The sequence below is a fragment of the Manacus vitellinus genome, unplaced genomic scaffold, assembly GCF_001715985.3.
Source record: "Manacus vitellinus isolate BGI_N305 unplaced genomic scaffold, ASM171598v3 scaffold_31_pilon, whole genome shotgun sequence".
Lineage (NCBI taxonomy): Eukaryota > Metazoa > Chordata > Aves > Passeriformes > Pipridae > Manacus > Manacus vitellinus.
The window spans coordinates 2,586,992-2,605,780 of NW_021940379.1; the positions used below are offsets into that span (position 1 = coordinate 2,586,992).

Sequence of the window (18,789 nt, forward strand, 5' to 3'; positions counted from 1 at the left end):
CTTGATTTACCAGTCTCTGGCTGTACTGTGGTCTCCAGCTGTCATGTTCTGAATCCAGAGCCACTCGTGGGGCATTGCAAAGACAAGTGGAAGGTTTGAAAATCACAAGTTCAGCAGAGTTTTTTAACAAGGTTTTGTGTTCAGGTGGATTCCCTGGTGCCTCGGCTCTGGGTGGTGTCACCAAAGATGTCCCAGCTGGGCCTTGAGGTGATAAAAACTACACAGTTTAAGGTGATAAAATCATACGAGTCAATAGTGCTGCTGGAGAAGGAAAGGAAGGAATGAGGGTAAGAATTCCCTAGCAAAATGCCTGCTAGAAAGATGTGAGACAGACTCAAAGTGCTGTGTCCTCCTGACCCCTGTGTGGTGTCCTGTGGGGATGAACCAAAGTGGTGCTGGTTAAACTGGGTTGTAGAACAGCTGCACTTCATGGCAGAACAAATCAACTGTACAAGCTCTTCTCTGAACCCTTCCAGGTCAACACAGCAGAAAAGTGTACCAAATTCCTGATCAGGTGGGAATTAAAGCCACGGACCATCACTATTGTTTGGGACGAGACTCCTTCAATCAGTCTGTTGGCACAGGCTCTTGGCTGCTTTTTCATGTCTAGGGGAGCATTTCTGCCTTTTAGCACCCAGTACCTACTAAAACGGCATCCAGGTACCTGGAGAGAATCAGACTAAAGACTAAAAGTGAGAAACGAGTTCTAAAAACAGTTTATTAAGAGCAGATTTTTTTTTTTATATTACGGTAAAATCGCATTATTCAAGAATAAGTTACTTGTACAGTACATACAGAAACAATATGTAGAAAAAATTACTATACAAGAAGAACTTTTCTGTGCCAGTGGAAAGTAGAACTTTCAAAGTAATAAAGTCCCAACAAAATGTTGGCTTTAATCGTCCTGCTGAAGGCTGAGTTTGGGAACACACAGTTGCCTCCCCGGGAGTTGCTGGTGAAGGTTGGGGCTGTTTGGATCAAACAAGCTAAAATTAAAATTTGGAATACTGGTAATGCCAGTGTTTGGTGGTCCAGATTAGAAAGGAGAAGTTTTGGCTTATCCCCGGATCTCTTCCTATAAGCTTTGCCCCAAAATAGTTTCAGTGAGGTGAGTGGAGGTGTCAGTGTTTGGTACCTGCTGGTGCTGGGATGTGGGAGGGAGGGAGACATCAAATAATGCTTTAGGTCATGGACTTCTGCAGAACCTGACACCTACAAGGACGTGAAGAAGCCACAGAGCAGGGAGTTCTGTCAGCAAACAGCAAGTGGTTTATGAAGATGAAGATGAGGGGGAGGAGTTGTGGCTGGACCCAAGGCTTGGGTTATGCCCTAAGCCAGGTCTCTGCTGTCCCACAGAGAGAAGGCACTACCTGGTTTGCATCTTTATTGCCAAAACTTGCCCTGAGTAGCTGGATGAAATGGGGTTCCCACCCCAGACAGCCTCTCCTGGGAGAGGCCACCAGGAAGGGCCTCCAGAGCCGCTGCCGTGGGTCATGGTTTAGGCTGGATCCAAACTCATGTTCCATCTCCAGGGCCAAGGCACAACTGGGGTTAAACCTGACTTTTATTTCAGAGGTGGCTGTACCTGTGTGGAGCCACCCGAGGGCTCTTCCCTTGGCTTCCTCTCCTCCCAAAACTCAACACTGAGACTTCATAAACGCCAATAAAAGCCCACAGGGGCTGAGGAACTAAACCTGCTCAGCCTTACCTTCTCCCAAGTCCCAAGATTATAAAGATTCCTGCGAGTTGCTTACATTGCATAGGATGGAATGGTTAATGCTCTTTGCCCACTGCTCTAATCAAGGATTGGGTGCCTTGTGGGCTGGAGGAACGTGCTGGCAGCAGCAGAGGTGGGACTGCATGTCGGGCTCTGACCCGTGTCACAAACCAGATGCTTTCTAGGAGAAATGGGATGTCAAACTCAGTCCCCAGGAGCTTGGGAAATAACCCAAAAATCACTTGAGGTCCTGGCGCAGCTGGGTCAGGACCACAGTGAGTCTGAGATGGGGAGATGATGGAGCTGGGAGGGCTGGAAAACCCTTGGCTCCCTCGTTGGTGAGTTTTGGGATGGATATAACTATGAAATAATCAGAGTGACTTTCCCACTGCTCACGGGTGGGAAGAACAGGAGTTTGTTTGCACAGGGGAAGCAGCTGCTGGGGTGACAATGAACCCAACATATATTTTGGTAATCAAGCACAGCAATTTCCATTTCAGCTGCAGAGAAACCCCTTGCAATTAAACTGCAGGTTAAAAATACCACATGCACACGCATGTTACGGTTTTGGCACTGGAACAATAAGCCCTGGAATGCCAAAACAACCCACCCCAGCAGCATCTGATTGATCTGGCAGGGATTTATGTGGATTCATCTGGCAAGGGCTGTGAAGAGTGATCCCTTTTCCCAGCCCATCCTTTCTTTGCAGATGTAGGGAGATTAAGGCGAGACAACCTCATTTTTTGGGGGAAAAACCCCTTTGAACACAGCTCCCTGGTGCTCAGTGGGACTAAAATCAGGAATCTTAGCAAGATTTAGCATGTGTATGTGTTTTCCAAGGCTTTGAGAACCAGGCACTTAGCAAGGAAAGGAGATAACTTGTGTGTGCTTCCTCCTCTTCCCTTCCCCATCCCTGCAGACCACGGGGAGTTATTTATTAGTGATGGAGGGAGCTGACTTGCCTGGCACAAACCAACTCAGAGATGTGCTCCTGCCACTGGATGCAGCCTTTGTGCTGCTCCAGGCAGGAAAATGGGATGCGGATACAGCTGAGGAGCTCCAGGAGGACAGAGCTGCCTTTGTTTCCCCATCAGCCTCTGGCAGTGCTGGAGGAGCTGGACCAGGGCAATTCACTCTTAGTGCTCTGGAGTGAGTGTGTGACAGCATGTGCTGAGTGCTGGGAATGCTGATCCCCATGGAAAAGTAGGATTCCTCCCTGTGCACCTGTTTTCAAGAGAAAGGAGGAAAAAAAGCCTTTGCCTGCTCTAAATGCACAAAACCCAGGAGAGAGCTGGAGCAAGTGATGGGGAGGCATAAAATGCAAATCCTAAATGGTTTCTTCGAGTTGATGGTTCCTGTTTCTCCCAGTGTCATCCTTTCAGTGTGACTTGTAAACCCAGATTTGCTCTCACAGCCATTCCCTGAGCTGTTTTTGGCCCTGGATATTTTGGCCTTGCCCCACAGCACTGGGATTTGCCCTTCAGCTCCTGACCTTGGCTCCTCAGGCTTTGGCTACCAACTGGGCTCACCAAGCACTGGCTTCACAGCAAAGCCCGGCCTAGAGGCTGGATTTTTGTGAAATTCCCTAACTCAGCCCAACAAGGCTTTGTGTTCGCTTGTTTTCAAATTAATTCCTAAATGTTAATGCTCCTGAGGGGCTCCCACCTGTACTGCAATTTCAAGGAAAATAGAAATCAAAAGCTTTCTGGAAGGCAATCTCAAGGCAAGTTCTGCAGCCGAAATCCCGGGGGCTACGCTGGGAAATCTGGAAGTTGAATGCTGTGAACATCCCCCCCGGGTGTTGCAACAGCTCCAGCCCTTCCTCATTCTTAAAATAACAGCAGCTTCTAAGAAGTGGTTCCTCTCCTATGGCTGCCCCAGGCCCCGGCAGGTGAAGCAGCACCAGAGCTTGGAAACAGCAGCGGAGATTGGGGATCAGGGGATCTTGACACCCAGGGGTTTGCTGGGACGGGTTTTTCCTCCAGGTGAAGAGGTGTCCAAGGAACCCCCTGTTGCCTGTGTAGCTTTAAATACCACCAAATTCTTGGTGACACGGTGTTTTGGGGGGGAAAAGGCAAGTGACAGCAGGGTGTGCTGAGCTGGTGAGGTGAGAAAACATTTGGGGGAAAAAGTGACTTCAAATTTGTGCCTAAAATGCTTCCAATCACCGGGATAGAACGGTTCCATCACCGGGGTAGAAGTTTCATCACTGGGATAAAACAGTTCCATCGCCAGGATAAAACAGTTCCAACATCAGGATAAAACGATTCCACCACCAGGATAGAATGTGCCCATCACTGGAATAAAATGTCTCAGTGACTGGGATAAAATGTCTCCATCACCAGGATAAAGCCCCTCCATCACCAGCAGGAATGGTTTGCTGTCAGTCTCTGTGTTAGTTCTCAGCTGGTGACACAATTAAGAATGGAGCAATTAGTGTTCACGTCTCAATTAGCTGGGCAAGCGAGGTGAGCATTCCCCTGGCTGGTGCAGGGAGTGACTGTGGCTCTGCTGGGTTAAAAAAGAAGTGCAAGAAAAGCCAGTTTTTGCCTTATCTAAAAATAAAGCCCAAACCCTGCTCGTGCCCGTCGCAGGAGCTCAGCTCAGGTCGGGCTTTGCTGGTGGGTTTGGCAGCGGCAGCACGTGTTGGGGCGGGAGGACAGGGCCCGGAGCAGCAACTTGTCAATGAATTTATAATCCTTTTTTTCTTGGTTTCCTGGGTTTTTTTTACCTTTCTCCAATTCTGTGGGTGTAACACAGACCCTGGTTCCTTCGCTGGGACAGGCGGGAGGCCGAGCCTGGCGTCGCAGCGCTCGGCACACGGGGCACAGGCACGAGCGGTGTGTAAACAGTAATGAGAAAGCTTTGAGAATAACAACAAAAATAACAATAAAAGGCCCTTTAACAGGCCAAAGAGAGGGAGCACACCCGTACAGGAGTGAAAAATTACCCCCTTCCTTGCGAAAATAAAATAATCATCCCTAACCAGAAGGAAGAAACAGGTACATTCTTTCTCTGGATGGATCCCCAGAAGGTCTCTAGGATTTCTCCACCCAAAAGTGCATCCCAGTGCTGGCGTGGTGCCAGTCAGAGCGGTGTGTACTGGTTGTCGATGGCACGGACGTGGCCCCGGCCCGGTGCCTCCACCTCGTAGTCCGACTCGCGGGGCCGGGGCCTGGGGGCCGGGGGGATCCTGCTGGGGCGCAGGCTCTGCGCCAGCTCGGCCGGCGGCGGCACCAGGTGGAAGATCTGCTCTGAAGGGGGGCCTGGGGGGCCTCGTTGGCACCATGGGGGCAGGAGGAGCCGGCAGGGGCGAGGCTGAACTCGGGGCTCCAGCCGGGGACAGGCAGCGGGAGAGGGACCGTGGTGCTGGAGCCGGGAGCTGCTGGCGGAGGCAGGAGATGGGTGGTCAGGGTGCTGTGGGGGTGGGGGTGTAGGGTGCATCCCATGACCCCCCCCCGCTGACGTGGGGAGCAGCTTCTCCTTTCTCAAAAGAGGAAGCCGGGAGCTCGGGAGTCACCTTTTGTGCCACTGCCCAGATGCTTCCACTTCCCCCCTCCGTGTGCAAACAAAGGGCCCAGCTCTGGGCAACCTCCATCCCTGCACCCCAGGGAACCTCCCCATCCCTGCACACCTTGTGAGTGGGGCAGGACCACGACGTAGCTGGAGAGCCGGACGTCGCAGGCCGTGCCGCACTCCAGCGGGATGGGGTAGCGGTGGAAGTGGTGCAGCATCTCCACGATGGAGGAGAAGCGGAGGTGCTGGACCCGGCACTGGCCCCGCTCCGTCAGCGCCAGCCGCAGGTGCTGCAGGGAGGAGACAGACCTGTGACCCTCCCACCCACTCCCTCCTGGAGCAGATGGCGGGGACAAAGGGATATTTGGGGTGGGGGGACACAAATGGCTGTAGCACGATGTGCTGCATCCCCAGCCTGCAATTCCCTGGAGATTTTTGCCCCCCAGGAGCAGGGATGGGGCCACCAACCCACTACAAGCATCAAGACAGGGAGCAGGAGAGCACCTCCCTGGGGTGGGATGTGGTGGGACAGGGACTGTGCTGCAGCAGGGGGGCTGCCCGAGGGGCTCCTGCGAGACTCCCCTCCCCATCCCAGCCCTCTCTCACCCGTACCTTGGCTCTGCCCTGGAAGTTGAAGGTGAGCACGTACTCCCCGCGGCGTGTCTCGCTCTGCCGCACCAGGAACACGCCGTGGCCCTCCAGCCCCCCCAGCTGCACCAGCTGAGCCGCCTTCACGCGGGAGATGGGCCCGTGAACAGGGGCAGGAGGAGAGAAACTGCTCCATCTTCGGCCCTGCCGCCTCCCCCGGGCCCCCTGGCGTCGCCACTGCTGGGGCACAGGGATGAGTGTCCCTGGGAAGTGGGGACCCCTGCCCACAGCCCCCGTCCCCCTGCCCTCTGGCTCTGCCCCCCTGTCATGCCAAAGGGCAAGCTAAATCAGCCCAGCCATGGTTGGACATGGTGAACCCCTGGCAAGGGATATTCTGTCCCCAGGGTGCCCCTGGGTGTCCCCTGCTGCTCACTTGGCGAGGGTCGGTGCTGGTGGCGGGCTGGAGGCCACAGGGTCGGGGTGCCGGCACACCAGGAGCTCAGGGTCACCTGTATCGGACCTGCCAGAGACAGGAGAAGCTGAGTGCTGGTGGTGGGGGCCAGCCTGTGTTGCAGGACATGGAGCCACTGTCCCCATGCCCAGGCTCAGGGACACCCAGCGGGTGCTTACCCCCGGCGCACACACTCCCGGATCTCGGCCGTCCAGGAGTTGAGCTGCTGCTCATCCCCGGCCTCAAACAGGATGTCGGTGGCGTTGGTGACCTGGGGGACATTGGAGAGGGACGGGGGGCTTCAGAGAGAGACAGATGTGCATCCCCCCTCCCACCCACCCACCCACGCTCATGACCCTGGCAGGGACAGACATCCCCCGCCCTGCACACCACATCCCCCTGTGCATCCCCTCCCGGGATGGGAAGAGGAACTGAAATTTGGCACGGGAGCTTTTGGGAGCCACGTGCGCCCCAGAGGGTGGGAAAGTCCTCAGGGGTGGCTGTGGACCCCTCCAGCAGGTCCTACCTTGAGGACGAAGGTGTGGAGGTTATCGGGCATCTCGAGGCGGGTGCACCTCCGCACCTCCTGCACGGCAGAGCAGGCGACATGGAGCTTCGGCTTGGAACCCTGTGGAGGGAACACGGAGACTGAGCTGAGCCCCAACACCCCCTGCATCTCAAAACACTGCCCCCACCTCACTGCTCTGTCAGGACCGGGAGCCACCTGAGGCACAGCAGCCAGCAAGGAAATACCCAGCTCTCCAGGGAAATACCACATCAGCATGGAAATACCCTGTGGAGCGAGGAAATACCCCATACAGCAAGGAAATACCCTGCAGGGCACTGCCCTGCTGCTGTCAGGGCACCCCAGTGGGGCCAAGTGACACCCAGACCCATCTCAGCAGCCCCAAGGACCCTGCAGTGGAGGGATGGGTGAAGGAAAGGAGGGAGAAGTGGGTTCCCAGCACGGCAGTGCATTCCAGGGAGGATGGGGAACGTGGGGTGCAGGCAGGGAACACCCTGCTCACGGGTGCAAGGGTCAGCGGTGGCGTGCCAAGAGCGCTCCGGCAGGTTTGGCACTGACACAGGCACGTGACAGAATGCTGAGCAAACACTTCCAGAGAGGTTAATAATACCCCTCCGGCAGCTTTCGGTTCCTCTGCTGCCCAGTGTGCCGGCGGAGAGCTGCTGACCACTGGGAGGCTGCAGCACGTGGCACCCAGCCCGCCACTAGGACTGGGCTGGCTCGGGGTGCCGGGGGGTGGAAAGCTGCTGGGGGACCCCTGCAGCGGTGCTGGGGAATGGAGTCAACCCGTGGTGCTCATCCCTGTGGCCAGGGCCACCCCATGCATCCCAGGAAAGCCCAGGCAGTGCCACCATGTGCCGGGCACACTCGTCCTCCTGCGCTAGGCTTGCTGCACGACAGAATTTTGGCTGGCTGTGATTCACGCAGTGGCTTTAGCATCCCATGGGCTGCTGGCTCCAGTGGTCCTCTCTAATCCACAGCCACTGTCCCTACACAGATGCCAGGCTGTGGTGCTTCACCCCACCACAGCATCTGCCAACCAAACTGCCCAAATTCTGCTCCAATCTTGTGATACTCGTGGCAAACTCGCACCCACTATGTCCCCAAACAACCTGTATGACCCCAAGAATGTCCCCACTGGACACTCTCCATGGTCACCCAACCAAACCGTGCCTAGCTGTGCTTTTTTTTCTTCCATCCCCCCTCCTCCCTCCCTCTCTCCCCTGAGGACTTGGTGTACTTTGGGGCCGGAAATGCAGCGTGAGAGGGATCAGCCCTTATCAGCACCGAGCTGCACCGAAAAGAAAGTTCTTAGAAGTCGCCCGTGTACGGCGTCATTGCAACGGGGTTGGTGACACCGCGGTGGCTCTGGCACCTCCAGGCCCGCTGGTGACAGTGATTGCAGCTGTGCTGTGCTGTGCTGCAATCACTGTCACCAGCGGGGCCAGGGGTGCCGTGAGCCGCCGCGCTGGCGCCGGTGCTTTATCCCCAAGGAATTTGATTTTTCTGCCGTCCTTGGAACACAACCGTGCCCTGTGCAAAGTCCTGCACAGAGAAAAGTGAAAGGATCACCCATCCTGGCTGCTTTCCCGCACACGGGTAGTGACGTCCAGCATGTCCCCGAGCGGGTTTTATCGCCATCCCAACCACGGTGTTGGGGTCAGCTTCTTAGGAAAGTGTGAAATTCCAGGAAAAGGGAGTTCTGTGAAGCCCCCTGCGTCTCTCGGCATGGGGAGCGCAGACGGGGAGCGTGAGGGGAGAAGGAAATGATGCAGCAGAGAGATACGGTGCCCGAAAAGCCAGTCTGGCTTCGGAGAAGTGCCAACCACAGGCACGGTACCCGCGCTCCCCGAACCGCCGCGCTCGCCGCAAGATGCCCCGTTCGATGGGGCCGGTACCAGGAAAGGGATTTCTCGGTAACCAAAACTGCACACTCAACACACCATGTGTTCACCCAGCACCCACGGGCTCCTTCTCGGCAGGAGAGGTGCCCCAGCAGCACTGTGGGGCTGGGGAACCCCCAACGCCGCCTGGCTTGGGGCGCTCAGGATGCTCAGCATGCTCAAGATGTTGCCCCAGCTCAGCCCCCAACCCCACCAGCATCAGCTCCCACGTGGAGACTTCACCCCACTGCTCCCTAAAGGATCCTGTGCACATGAGGGAAAGCCCAGCACCAGGTTCAGAACTCCCAGAATCACCTGGGGACATGACACCCCATGAAGCTGCACTCCCAAAGCCCCCAGAACTGAGCTGCCACCATGCCATCGCTGTGGCATTCCCAGTCCTGACACCTGGCATGCAAACCGGGCATGACACACCCTGGGGTGTGTCACAGGTAATCTCCAGCTCACAGATCTGAAGACAACAGGATCCAGCCTGAACCCCCCAAATTTCCTCTCCCTGTGGGAGCTGACAGTGGCTGAGCACTGCTGGGGACATCTGGCCACTGATGGACATGACAGTTCCACAGGATAGGGACAGAGGAACCACACCAGCTCTCAGCACCTACTGGAATACACCAGAATTTGCATTTTTGTTCTTTGCAGGGAATTTTTCTACAGATTAAAAATACAAAGCTTCAGCCAGGCCAGAGCTGTTCCCAGTACCAGGTGACACGGGACAGACTGGTAGGTGGGGGGAAATGCCCCTAAGACAGAATTCCCTCCTGAGCCTCCCACTGGAGCCAAACCCAGGGATGACACCTCACCTCACCCCCACTCCATCTCCCAACATCTCTGACCCCTGCTATCCCCATGGGGTGCCATGGGCAGCACCAGCACAGCAGGGGAATAACCAGCAGGACACAGGCAGTGCCACCACAGCACCCACGGCCACCACACACCTGGGGAGGGCAGGGCAGCCGGGAGAAAGTGGGGTTTTCCAGCTCCTGCCAAAGCTAGGAGCCAGCCCGGCGCCGTGGCCGTGCCAGGAGCACGGATGGAGGTCAGGTCAAGGTCACAGCTGCGCGCAGGCGGTGCCAGTGTGGAGCTGCCGCGTTTCCTCCTGGCAAACCCCGGTCCCAGCCCTCGCCACAGCACCGGCACCGGCAGCTTTCTGCATTCCCTGTGTCTAGGTGGTGCCAGGGGCCACAGTGCCAGTGAGCTGCCTGTGCCACCAGCTCCTTTCCTGGTGATGTCCCCCCAGCAGCCCCCACAGCACCTTCTGGGTGCCTTTGGCTTGGCACGGCGGGTCACTCCACACCTCTCCAACAAGGATATTTGGATTTATGGGGCTTTTTGGCAGCAAAGTTCCTCCCAGCTCGACCACACAGGCCAGGAAAAATCTCACCATGACACCATGAGAAGAACAACCTGTCTGGATGCTCAGGGGACACTGTGGGTGCTGAGGGAGGTTTTTCTGCTCAGATGAGGAGGGAGGCAGCCAGTTTTCCAAGAATGAGACCAAAATCCTACTGCCATGCTGGCCACACCCAGAGAGCCACCGGTACCTCTCTGTGTGACCAGCACCAGCACTGTCCAGGCACCACCAGAGTGCTGCACCCACCGCCCCCACAGGCACCTCTCAGACTCTGCCAATTCTTGCCAGGTCCCCAAAATGCTGCCACTGCCCACAGTGCTGGTTTGCATGGGAGGGAGCGGGAGCCATTCACCCTTCCCAGTGGATTTGGCCAGTGCCCAGTCCCCTGCTGGCAAAGGTAGTGGTGGCACAGGGATGACAGTGGTGGCGCAGCAATGACAGCAATGGCACCGTGATGAGGGTGGCAGCACAGTGATGATGGCAGTGGCATGACAATGACAGTGGCGCTTTGGTGACAACAGCAGTGGCACAGTGATGCGGGTGGTGGCACAATGATGATGGCGGTGACACAGCCATGATGGCAATGGTGTGGTGACGACGGCAGCATCACGATGATGATGTCAGTGGAATGGTGATGATGGTAGTGCCACAGTGAAGATGGTAGTGTCATGGTGATGATGACAGTGGCATGGTGACAATGGCAGTGGCACAGTGATGACAGCAGTGGCACAGTGACGATGGTAGCCTCACGATGATGATGATGGTGGCTGGGCCATCAGGCCGGGTTTGTACAGAGCAAATCCTTGGAATGCAGCAGCCACTGCAGCCCCTCCACACTCTGGGATTTCCCCAGGCTGGCTCTCTCGCTTCCACTCTGAGTCATGTGCGGGAGGTGGGGAAGTGCCCGAGCCCTTGTGCAAGGTCCCCGACGGATACGGGTGAGATTTGTCACTCCTTGTAAATCTCAGAGCCCACCATGTCCCCCTTACGCAAGGGACAAACCTCAGCCGGAGCCGCAGCGCCCGGGCCCGGCTCAGTCCGGCTGTGGGGGACAGACAGACGGACAGACACCAAGATCCACAGCAGCCAGGTTGTGCTGGCACAAAACCACATCCTGTGCCTACAGCCCTGGGGAGCTTTGTGAAGTTTCCCAGGAGCTCAGAGGGACACAGCCCTGTTCCAGGGAATGCCAGGTGAGCAGGAAGGGAAACAAATCCCATTGTGCCAGCAGGGTCCTGTGGGGCTGTGAGGGCTCCAAGGGTCACGCTGGAGGGTGCAGGGTGTCTGCTGCAGCAACCATTGTCCTCAGGGGTTTGCACCACAGGTAATCCCAGCGTTCATCCTTGTGGATTTTGTGTGGCAGATAATCCCAGTGTTTGCTCTTGGGAGTTTCACCATAGTTAAACCCAACACATCCTTGAGGACTTTGCACCATAGATAATCCCAGCACATATCCTTGGGTGTTTGCACCACCTGCACCATGGCTAATCCTGGTGTTCCTCCTCAGGGATCTGCACCACAACTAATCCTGTTATTCATCCTCAGGAATCTGCGCCACAGCTAACCCCAGCATCCATCCTCAGGGATCTGCAGCATAGCTAATTCTAGTATTCATCCTCAGGGATCTGCAGCATGACTAATCCCTCTGTCCTCCAGTGGATAATCCCAGTGCTCGAGGGGGTTGATAGCACATAATCCCAATGCTTCTCATCAGGCATTTGCACCATGGGAGATCCCAAGGGGACTGGCCCTGTGCCAATGCAGGGATCCCACTGATTCAGTCCTCCTGTGTGCCTCCAGCACCTACTGCAGGGACCCCCAGCTCAGCTCCCCATGACCCCAGGATGACACTCTCCTGCCTCTGCAGGTAGAGGGTGTTCACTCAGAAACCTCCTGCCCGCAGTGGCACCATCATGGGCCCTCTGTTCTGGGCTTGGGGAACCGGAGGTAGGAGTTTTCCTGCCTCTGTTAAACAGGAACACAAGAGGTGTTCCCTGTTGGTCAGGTGATCTTGCTCTATGAGCTCAAGCCCCCCAGGCCCCATTCACTACCTCTCCAAAACCCCTCTCTGCCCACCCCAAGCCCCCATCAGCATCCTCAAGGGAACAGCAGAGGCACAAAGGAGTTGCCAAGACACCCTGTCTCCAAGCATCCCCGAAGGCTGTGGCAGGGGACAGAGCCATCCCCAAGGGGACAGTGCTCCTGGTGACAAGGGGCCCCGTTGTGCCGCCCGCAGCTCTGGCTCAGGGGTGGCTGGGACACAAAGCTCCTTCTGTTCCATCCCGGGCGGCTGCCGAGCGCCAGCGAACGGCCACGGGAGAAAACACAGCCCGGACCCCCAGCACCACACTGAGCCCCTGTTTCTTATCAAATTAACCCCAGGGAGCTGCAAAACGACCCCCGAAGAGCTGCCGGGTGAATCCTGTGGGGACGGATTTGGGGTTCCAGGCAGAACCCCCGCCCTTCCCCAGGGCTGACTGCTCCTCTTTGTGCACTGACAAACGTCCACGCTCTGCACCAGTGAGCCAACATTCCCAAACTCACCAAATCACTGCAAAGCCCCCCAAAACCTTGCAAAGCCCCCCCAAACCAGCGAGTCTGGCAGTTCATGTCACAGCAGGGCTGAGGAAGATGGGGGCTATAAAGAGGATCTGTAAACAGGCAGTGGTGTTTGCCAGCCCTTTGGTGTTTTTTTTTTTTTATTATTTATTTTAAGCCAAGCTCAGTTCCAGCGTGGGCTGCTTTAATAATTTCCTGGAATAAATAACGAGCATGGAAAGTAAACAAGGTGTCTGCGTGCAAGCGGGAGCTGGCTGCAGCCAGGACTGAGTCACCCCAAATCCCAGCCCCGAGGGATGTGGGGGGTCCTGCATGGACCCCACAGGCTCCACACAAAAATGTCCTGGGATTTTTGTATCATCCTGAGGTTTTGCAACACACAGTGGTTCTGCATCACCCAGGAGGATAAAAAAGGTTCAAAAGCCCAAATGGGAGCATTCGGTTCCCCCTGGATGGGTATTTTGGTTTCTGCCCCTTGCCTGGTGATTGTTTTTCACATAACCCCAAAATAACATTGAACATCACAACACTCATCATGGGCATCACTTTGAGCCAGGACCAGCTGCCTGGTGGGAAGGAGCGTCCATCCCAGCCAAACCCCCACCACTGGGATGAATCCTTGAATCCTTCCAGACCCTGTGCTGCCTGCACAGGCTCTCATAAATATTTACCTTTGAAAGAAGCAGCTCTCAGCCTTGAAACAACCACATCCTGGGCCGTGAAAAGAGAAGAAAAAAAAAAAAAAGAAAAAGGAAAGAAGAAAAGAGACAACCACCCAAAAACCCCCACCGGGCATCTCACATGGGCTGCGGGGACCCAGCACCCAGCAGCACCCACAGCCCTTCACACCCCACCTGCGGGAGGCTCGGGGGGAAGCGACACATTCCTTCAGTGCTTTTCCAGCACTTTTTCCTGTGATTTGCTCAATATTTCAATTTTTTTCCTCATTTCTCATGTGGTGCTTCCACCCTGAGCAGCATCCCTGTGCTGGGGGGGGCACAGCTGTGGGACAACCCCCCCCAAAAGGGTGGATTTTAAAGGATGGGGTTAACAAGGATGTAAAATCTCTGTAAACCCCACAACCCCAGCACCCGGGGAAGCGCAGGCTGGGGTCCATCCAGCACCCTCACACCCAGTCAGGCCCTGTCAAGCTCCATCCCAGCAACACAGTTTCCAAAATAAGAAACTCCGCTCTTCAGCAATTAACGCCGGCGCTGTGGTTACGCTGCTAAAAGTGTTTTTTCCGTGCATGACCAAGGATGGAAAAAGTTGTGGTTAATAAATGACAAATAACCTTTGTCTCATCGCCCTCCACCCCTCCCCCCCCCCCCCGCACCCTCACCCCGCGATACCCAAAAACAGAGAGGGGGGAAAAAAATAGAGCAAAAGTCACCACCAAAATCTCACAAAGCCCCAGCTCTGGGTGCCTTCGAAGAACAGTGAGCGGAAAGCGGAGCACGAGGGACGCACCACCCGCCCTGCTCACAGTGAAAGTCTGTGAGTGGGTTTCGGTGCAGCTCCGGCCGCCTTCCGGGGAGGTTTGGCCTCTCCCAAGGGAATTTCAGGGCACCCAAACCCCTCTGGCTCGTACACCGTGGCAAATTTCCCGGAGGATGCTGGGAGAGGGACGTGGAACTTGGTAGAGGCCATGAGAGGGATGTGGTCCTTGGGGTTGCTGGGAGAGAGATGTGGTCCCTGAGGATGCCGGGAGAGGGATCACAGAATCACAGAGTCCTAGAAGAACTTGGGTTGGAAGGGACCTTTAAAGGCCATCCAGTCCAATCTCTCTGCAATGAGCAGGGACAGCAACTAGATCAAGATGCAGCTTGTGGAGAAGCCAGGAGGGGGATGCAGTCCCTGGGAATGCCAGGAGAGGGATGTTCAGAGAGGGATCATAGAATCACAGAACAGTTGGGGTTGGAAAGGATCTTTAAAGGTCTAATGGGGCATCTTCAACTGGCTCAGGATGTAGCCCCTGAAGATGCCAGGAGATGAATGCCATGAGAGAGATGCAGCATGGTAGAAGAAGGATGCCAGGAGAGGAATGCAAACCCTGGGGATGCAGGGAGAAGGATGCCAGGAGGGGGATGCAGTCCTTGAGGATGCAGGGAGAAGGATTCCAGGAGAGGGATGTGGTCTCTGGAGATGCCAGGAGAAGGATGCCAGGAGAGGGATGAGGCTCCTGGAGATTCCAACTGACACTAACATGCTCTTCCCTGGACCAGAGATGCAATGATGAGACACTGAGATGCTTCCCATCACTGACAAAACCCTTCTCATGGTGTCCCAGGGAGGAAAGCTCCCCTTTCACCACTGCCTCTCCATAAATCCTCATCTGAGTCACTTGAGGCCACGTTTGAGCAGCTCCAATTACTCTTGGAGATACAAAGCAGCTCCAGGAGGAGCTGGGGTGGGGATGGAGACCACAACATTGAGATGTCCCCCATTCTGTGCTGGAACAGCTGCCACCCAGAGCTGCAGGCACCAAAAATCGGGTGCAGGACCTGCAGGCTCAGGAGGTGGCAGTTCTGAGAAACCAGATTCAGGTGAAAGGGGAAAAAAAGAAAGAAAAAAAAAAAAGAGAAAAAAAAAGAGAAAAAAAAAAGAGAAAAAAAAAGAGAAAAAAAAAGGAAGTCAGAGCAGTCTCACACTGAGCAGAGATAAAAATACTGCTCCTCCCGCAGCCACGGCAAAGACGGACGAGCCGAGACACCGTGGGCTTTCACCGGAAAGAGTCTTCCCAGCTCATCCCAGCATGCCATCAATTTATGGGATGCACTGGATCTCATTAAAACACCATAAAGAAACCAGCACAAATGCAAATCCCATTTCCCTTCCCCTTCCTGTAAAAACATCTGGTCAACAGAAACGGCTTGGGACATTTCCGTTGCGAATCACAGTTTTCATGGAGCTTGGGATTTGGTCATGTACAAGGTATTTGGGGCTGGGGCTCAGCTAAGGAATAGGGCAGTCCCAAAACACACAAACCTGGCTTTTGCCAGCTTTGGCTTTAATTTATGAAGGTGGAAAGACTTCAGAGATGCCCAGTTCCACGAGCTATATGGGAATAAATGGCATGGGAGAGGAGAAAGCCTGTAGTGCCTTCAAGGAAAGCAGGGAGGACTGGTGAGCATCACCTTTGTACCAGACATCAGAGAATCCACCAGAGCTACACACCCAGGACCATTCCCAAGTGTTCCCTTGTTGGAAAACGTGCACATGTATATATACACTCATATATACAAGCACTACAGATATTCCAATGTCCCTCTGCTCCAGGTGCTCTTCCAGAGCATCATCACCTCACCCTGGCCTCCTCACATCCCAGAACCCTCCAGAATGTCCCCAGGGTGGGGATCCAGGTGCCACCCACCCTGGGCCCACTGCAAGAGAGCCACTCCCAGGAGAGCTCCAGATTCAATCATCTCCAAACCCCATCTTCACAACATCATTTTTCCAGTGCTCCAGGGAGGAAAGAGCGATGTCAAAACAACCTAGACATGGCTGTGAGCACAGGAAGGTGAGCTGCTCCTTCTCCCAAAATCCTCATCTCCTCTGGCACATGCCTGGGGAAGGGAATGACCCCTTCACCCAGCACAGCCACCCAAGCAGCAAATGGGATCAGGGCTCTTCAAAGTCCCCGCTCCCTTTGATGCTGGGCAAGTTATGGGATTAGGCTCAGAGGCCCCATTGGAGCATCAGGAGAAAGGGGAAAAAAAAAGATAAAAGCTGCCAAAAGCAGCACGACCCCCCCTTTTCCCACACACCTGCCTTTTCCAAGGTCATTTCAAGGGGCTGGATATTTGGGGGCTTGGCTTGATACTGTAAAGCCCTGAGGCCAAGCTGAATTTCCAGCTACATCCTGTTATTTACAGGGGAGGAAGGGAAAAGAAAGAAGAGGAAGGGGGAATAAAGAGGAGGTTTGGGGGAAGAAAGAGGAGGATGGAGGAAGGGTGCTTCCAAGGAGACCCTGAGGGTGACCAGCCTCTCAGTCCAGAGATCAGTCAGGGTTGAAAATGCCCCAAGAACTGGTTTTATAGACGCTAATTTAAACTCATAGGTTTTCCATTGCCATGATGATCAACAGCATCCTCAAATCAGGAACAGACCCATGAGATGGGCAAAAGGCCTGGGAGCATCCCAGGGCAGGAGGATGGAGAGGAGGGGGCTGTTGGTTGTTATTTAGTTATTTTTAAGGAAAATAACCCTTTGACAAGCTGTTCTGTTCCCACTGCTCCGTGGTTTGCCCCTGTGCTGAGTTTCGGGAGTGGGAGCCACCAGCACTGTGGGTGATTTTCCACCACCCCCGGAATCCAACCGCAGTTACTGGGAAAGGGTCTGGATTGATTGTGCTGCAAAGGAGACAGGAGCTGGCCCTGGCCCAGTGAATTGGAAAGGAAGGAGCCGCCCTGAGAATATTTGCACAGGAAGCAATTTAATCCAGAGACTTGCAAAATCCAGCGAGGAACATCCTCCACTTCCGCAGCCCTGGCTGAGAAACCACCACTTGGGGCTCCGGGGTAGAGCAGAGGCTCCAGCCTCTCAGTGGTGGGGAGCACCAGGAAATCCCCATCCCATGGGGATTGCAAGAAATAATGGTGCAGAGCACTGGGGGAACTTGGTAAATGTCTTGTTTTACATGTCTCCCATCCCTGGGTCAAAGCTGGTCAGGGGATGTGGGGAGAGGAAGAATGTGCTGGGCTTGCTTCCCAAGGGGGAGGGAAACAAATACAGAAAAAAAGAGGGAAGGGAAAAAAAACTGGGGAAAGGAAAAAAAGAAAAAGGGGGAAGAAAAAAAGGAAAGGGGGTAAGGAAAAAAGAATGGGGGAATTAAAAAGAAGAGGAGGAAAGAAAAAAGAAAAGGGGGAAGGGGGAAAAGAAAAAAAATAGGGAAACAAAAAAAAGGGGGGGGAGAAAATAGAAAGGTGGAAAAGAAAGAAAAAAGGGAAAGAAAGAGGAAAAAGGGGAGTAAAAGAGGATGAAAAGGGGAAAAAAGGGAGGAGGAAGGGAAAAAAGGAAGTGCTGCCCAGCTGCTGGGAGTACCCTCAAAGTGCCCCAAAACAACGCTGACCTCCCTGTGCCCCAGGACTGGGACACGCTCCCACAGGGAAAACAACTGCAACCCCTGACACGACAGAGCAAAACTAGCTTTTACTTTCAGATGTTACAATTTTGATGTTGTTTCTTTTTTCAAATATTTAATATTGGAGTCGTTTGACGGAAATAGCAGGAATTCAGCCAGCTGCTCTCTGACCCTTCTGCCTTGAAGGCAGGGATGAGGCTCCAGCTCTACCAGAGGTTTCCTCCTTCTAAAGCACAAGTTTGTCATCAAAGTTAAATGAGCACCAAAAAAAAAAAAAAAAGGAAAAAGAAAAGAGAAAATTCATTCCATCACGCCTGTGTAAGACCTGCCATGTGGAGGAACCGTCTTTTTAAAGATTAAACACCCCAGCTCCCCCCACATCGCTCCCCACTCCCTCACATCCTGCATCATCTCCGCTCCAGCCAAGTCCAAGCACCACGGGAGCTCCCTGGGGTAGCCGAGAGCTGAACTTCCAGTCAAAAAACTACTTACAAAAAGTAAAATTAAACTCCCTCACAAGTCCCAGTGGGAGCAGAGAAAGGCACGGAGCCTAATTCCTATTTTCCCTTTCCTTTCCCAGCTTGCCCAGGCAAGCAGATGCTCAGGCTGCTGAAGCTACAGCACAGCAGGGACACAGTGGACTTGGGTTCACCGGACTGGGTGACCCCTCGCCTTGCTGGGACGGGTCCACAGAGGGATCTGCTCTCCTCAAAGGTATTAATTTGACAGGGTGCAGCCTCTTGTGGCTGCAGCGGAGCAAGAGCAGTGGCAGAGCAAACCCATTCTGGTCCCACCACCACTCACGGTGAGAAACCCTCATGATGAGGGACACACCATGGCCTCGCTCCTTCCCATGGGACACACTGGCACCCTGGCAGTGTCCCCAGTTGCAGGACCCACAGCATCACACAGCTGGCATGGGCAAGAGCCGGTATGTCCTTACCTTGGGCGGGTCATAGAGCTCCAGCACAAAGTCCTCGGCGTCGGGAGGCCCCGCTCGCCGCAGCACCAGGCGGCAGCGCTGCCATCGCGTCCCGCTGTCCAGGGAGCTCTCGTCCAGCAGCCCATACTTGAGGAGCCCCTCCTTGCGC

General features: G+C 54.7%; 1 protein-coding gene across 1 annotated transcript in view; it reads right to left on the minus strand.

Moving 5' to 3' along the window:
• Positions 1 to 693: 693 nt before the first annotated feature.
• SH2B3 (SH2B adaptor protein 3) overlaps positions 694 to 18,789 on the minus strand; it is a 20,890-nt gene continuing 2,794 nt past the window's right edge. The window contains 9 exon segments of the mRNA XM_029961210.1: positions 694 to 4,986; positions 4,989 to 5,099; positions 5,352 to 5,523; positions 5,846 to 5,990; positions 5,992 to 6,084; positions 6,255 to 6,341; positions 6,452 to 6,543; positions 6,799 to 6,900; positions 18,642 to 18,782. Coding sequence (XP_029817070.1) covers positions 4,805 to 4,986; positions 4,989 to 5,099; positions 5,352 to 5,523; positions 5,846 to 5,990; positions 5,992 to 6,084; positions 6,255 to 6,341; positions 6,452 to 6,543; positions 6,799 to 6,900; positions 18,642 to 18,782 — 1,125 coding nt within the window. The 3' untranslated portion in view covers positions 694 to 4,804.